Source organism: Asparagus officinalis, chromosome 7 (assembly GCF_001876935.1).
Source record: "Asparagus officinalis chromosome 7, Aspof.V1, whole genome shotgun sequence".
NCBI lineage: Eukaryota > Viridiplantae > Streptophyta > Magnoliopsida > Asparagales > Asparagaceae > Asparagus > Asparagus officinalis.
In genome coordinates this window covers 137,956,618-137,961,021 of record NC_033800.1, presented here as the reverse complement: position 1 = coordinate 137,961,021, position 4,404 = coordinate 137,956,618, and the positions used below count along the sequence as shown (strand labels likewise).

Genomic DNA, 4,404 nt, shown 5'->3' with positions numbered 1-4,404 from the left:
GACTCTTTGATAAGAGGAAAATTGCCACTGCAATTGTATATAGTTTGTAATTGAACAAATTTTCACTGTAGACCCAAACCAAGTTTTAATTATCAAAATTGACCCATTATTTTTTAATTACCAAAATCGACCCATTTTATGCCACGTAAGCTTAATCTCATTTCCTAATTAGTCGGGGTTGCCAACCACGACTGTTTAGGAATTGTTAAACCCCAATTAGAAGCCTTAAACTTAATTTTTAATGCCCTAAACAGTTGGGATTGCCAACCCCGACTAATTAAGAAATGTGATTAAGCTTACGTGGCATAAAATGGGTCGATTTTGGTAATTAAAAAAAATGGGTCGATTTTGGTAATTAAAACTTGGTTTGGGTCTACAGTGAAAATTTGTTCGTTTGTAATTTGTAGTGAACTGTTAATACTGTCATTGCCTCTGTTTTTCCACTTATTATTTTTGCAAAACAGATTTAACTACAATATAAGTGTTACCAAATACAAGTGAGGGTATATAAGGGTTAAGTAGGGGAAAATATAGGGCATTTAAATGCATTTAAGCCTTCTCGCAACTGTGATTGCCCAAAGTGGTTGTTTTCTTTGCAAAAGTAACTTTCTGTCACATTATTTTTGACTAGGAACTTTTTCACGAGTTGTTAATTTTTCCAGTAAAAAAAAGAATGAGATTTAGTTTTATAACCATTCACTCACTCACCATTTTCTTGACTGAACCGAAAACTGAATGGCCGAAAATGACCGATGATTATTCGCAGTAGACCTCCAAAAATGGTACGGTTTAATGTTATCTTCTTACGTTGCAATATCTTAATTTTCTGAATTGGTTACTGAAGTTCTATTTGCAACATAATAAATTGCTTTTCAACTTATTAAACATAATCATTGGCATGAGTTGCTTGTTTTTGTTCCGTAATGAGGTTGTCATTTTGCTCAGTATGAAAGTTCTACAATAATGATGCTTTTCTTACTTAGTTTTCATGCACATGACCTGTTTGTTGAAATGCCCAACTCATTTATCCCTTTGAAATTTATGAGCTCTTGAGGTAATTAGAGTAAAACCCATATTGATTACGGTTTGTAATCACAAGATATGTTAACTTTTTTATGTACATATTAGTGATGCTTTAACTTATTGAATAGAGTTAATGATGCTTGATCGCCCACCAGCGTAGCTATATTCAACTAGGGCAAGGATTTATGTAGGCGTGGGCTCTGAACAATTAGCTTAACCAATGTCAGCAGCAATCTTATGAATTAGACTGGTACACGGATTAATCTATGGTTTAGAATCACAACATGTGTACATTTTTAGTACACAGTAGTGATGCTTTAGCTTTTTTATTAGAATTAGCGGCGCTTGGTCAAGGATTTACATAAGCAGCAGCCTCTGATATATTGGCTTAACCAATTGGCAGCACAAATCTTAAGCATTACTGCATTAGACTAAGTCCCAGATTAATCTATGGTTTAGAATCCCAATATGTGTATAATTTTAGTATATATTAGTGATGTTTTGAATTTTTTTATTAGAATTAATGGTGCTTGGTCAAGATTTATATAAACAGCCGCCTCTGAATAATTAGCACTTGACTTTGTTATCATTTTGTAAGAAGTCATAGGCATGACGATGGTCATGCTTATAGACGTGTGAAGTTCTGCGTTCACACTTCACACCATATGACTTCTTTTGTGTGAGCATATTCGAGTTTTGTAGTTCTAAAATAGACTTGTTAGGATGCCAATGTTGTTTTTCCTTTGGAAGAACTTTGGAATGTCGTTGTCATGTTAACGTTTCATTAGTCATAAAATATTCTCACAGGCATATTTTCGATAGATTAAAGAAGTTGCGCCACAGTTGCGATGATTGCAAGTGGCAGAAGCAAAAACTTGTTGGAATTTTCGTGCAATACAAATTCAAATTTAGAAAGAATCAATTGTTTTGAGAGAGTACAACTAGTACAGATCCTTAATCTCTGAGATAGCGATGGGCCAGGAGAGGAGAGGAGAACAGAGAAGTAGGGAACTTTTTATCTTGTTCTTTAGTTTTGTGAACCTTGCTATGTGGGACTATAAACTCATTTAGAGATGTACATAATAGGCAGAATCAGACAGACACATAATCCATATGTTTGAAGAAAATTTTGTAGTGGTCATATACATTCTCATTTCTCATATCTCAAGAACCAAAGTGCACAGAGAAGCAGAGCCTATAGTTCTGACTTTGTACGGGTCTTATAAAGCTACAAACATCTTGTCAGTAGCACAAAATATCTCACAGAACTTTATTCACTCCATTTTTTTCCAACAAGCATTCTAAATCCCCTCATACAACAATTCTATCTAATATTTTTCTGGTTTCCTTAGAACTTTATGAACCATATAGTGTATACATTAACAGAAAGGAAGTAATGTTTTAGAGGTAAGAATTAGGTACACTTATCCTAACTTGATATAATTTTCTTACATGGACCTGAGTGCTGCTGAAATCAAACAATAAACACATTTTAGGAACTAGAAAAAAAAAAAACCAATCACCAGGCTAATGAGAGGCCACTGCCATGGCCTGCCTATCAAATCCACTCCTCAAACCTTTACCTCCTCCACCTCCGCTTCCGAAACTCAGTCTACTGCCCTTCTTCTTCACTTCCTTCTCACGGATTCCTCGACTCCCATTCTTACCGCCGATCATTATTTGTTGTTTTTCAGGAGAAATTGGTGCTATATTGTTGTCCTTTGCAGCCCCATTTTGAGCTAAAATCCTTGCGATTCCTGCGTACCCAAGGGAGTACGCAATCTTCATCGCAGTTGCACCTTTCGCTGTCTTCGCCTCAAGATCGGCTCCTCTCTTTACAAGCACTTCAACTGCGTCTACATGCCCTGCCTCAACTGCACAGTGCAGAGCTGTATACCCCTCTTCATCCCTTGCATCCACTTCTGCACCTTTCTCCAATAAAGCCTTCATTACCTCCGCCCTCCCTTTAAACCCTGCTCTCATTAGCGCAGTCCATCCATTCTGATCTCTTCCGTTTACTGCTGCTCCCCTTTCGATCATCCTCCCGGCTGCTTTTACTTCTCCTTTCCTCGCTGCTAAAGCCAATCCATCGCCGAGCTTTAGCATATCAAACAGTCTTCCGTGTCCTCCCTCAGCCGCTGCGTCATATGATGTTTTTCCTGCAAAGTTTCTGACCTCTTTTAGTCCCGCACTTCCTTTGGTTATCAGAAGCTTTACCATTTGTTCATCTCCGGTAGAGGCGGCTATGTGCAGAGGCGTGTCTCCATCAGGCCCACCGCGGATGTCTGCACGGGCACCGCCAGCAAGAAGAAGGCGTGCACAATCACGCCGGTGCTCTTCTACTGCCAGATGAAGTGCCGTTCGTCCGTCTGAGGTTGGAGAATTTACATCAGCACCCTTAAGAGTTAAAAGACGCATCGCCTCCAAATGGCCGCTAGCAGTGGCAAAGTGAAGTGCACTCCAAGAAGATGCTGATGTTTTCTCAGTTGATGCACCGTGAGCTAACAATAGCTCAACAATTAGTGATTCTCCTGCCGCCGCTGCTGCTTCAAGTGGTGTCCGGCTGGCTCGGTTTCGAGATTCCACGTTAGGGTTGAATTCAAGAAGTAGCTGTACGAGATCTGCTCTACAATGAGAAATGGCTATATGGAGTAGGGACTGACCCATATAGTCAATAGAATCAACAGCATTCCATTCTGGATTGCTAAGTTCTAGGACCTCCCTGACCTGATCCATGGAACCTTCGGCTACTAGTCGAGTTAAAACAGCTGATCCAACAAAGAAGATTCTCATGCCGCTATCTGTAAATACTTGTTTCTTCCTTGTAGTGAACCAGTCATTAGGAACTGAGTCAAAGGTGGAACTCGGATCCTTGAAGGCAGCACCGGGGACCACTACGCTGTCAAGGAGGAAAGAGTCGGTCGACTTGGGGATTGATTCGGGGAGGGACGAGTTTAGGGGGAGGACGTAGGTGATTACTACGGTTAGAGTGGCAAGAGGCGCTATAATCCCAGATTGAGGACGGATAGTGTATTGAACTTTGTTCATGGCTTGAAGACGGAAAGCTACTGGCATTGTGTACATGACGTTTCGGAGGGTAACCTGGCCGTAGCATCGCTCACCAGGTTCGATGCGGATGGCTACCTCGTTCGATGGCTCTAGACTTATTAGTCTATCCATTTGTTTAGAAGCAGGAAAAGCTGGTTTTTTTTCAGTTGTGAATTTGAAAGACTGGTGGATTTAAGATGGGTTTTGTAGAGGAGAGCGAAACCCATCAAATTGGGGAGGAAAGAATAGAGGAGTATGAAGTCTTTTAAGGAGAAGGAGAGTTGCCGGTTTCTTGTGGGAGAGGAGCCAATTGCTGGTGGGAAAAACAAGGGC

The 4,404-nt window shown here is 40.2% G+C and overlaps 1 protein-coding gene across 1 annotated transcript; it reads right to left on the bottom strand.

Moving 5' to 3' along the window:
* Positions 798–4,393, bottom strand: LOC109850913 (ankyrin repeat domain-containing protein 65-like). Its single transcript, XM_020420996.1, has one exon. The coding sequence runs from the start codon at positions 4,201–4,203 to the stop codon at positions 2,551–2,553; it is 1,653 nt and encodes a 550-aa protein (XP_020276585.1). The 5' UTR covers positions 4,204–4,393; the 3' UTR covers positions 798–2,550.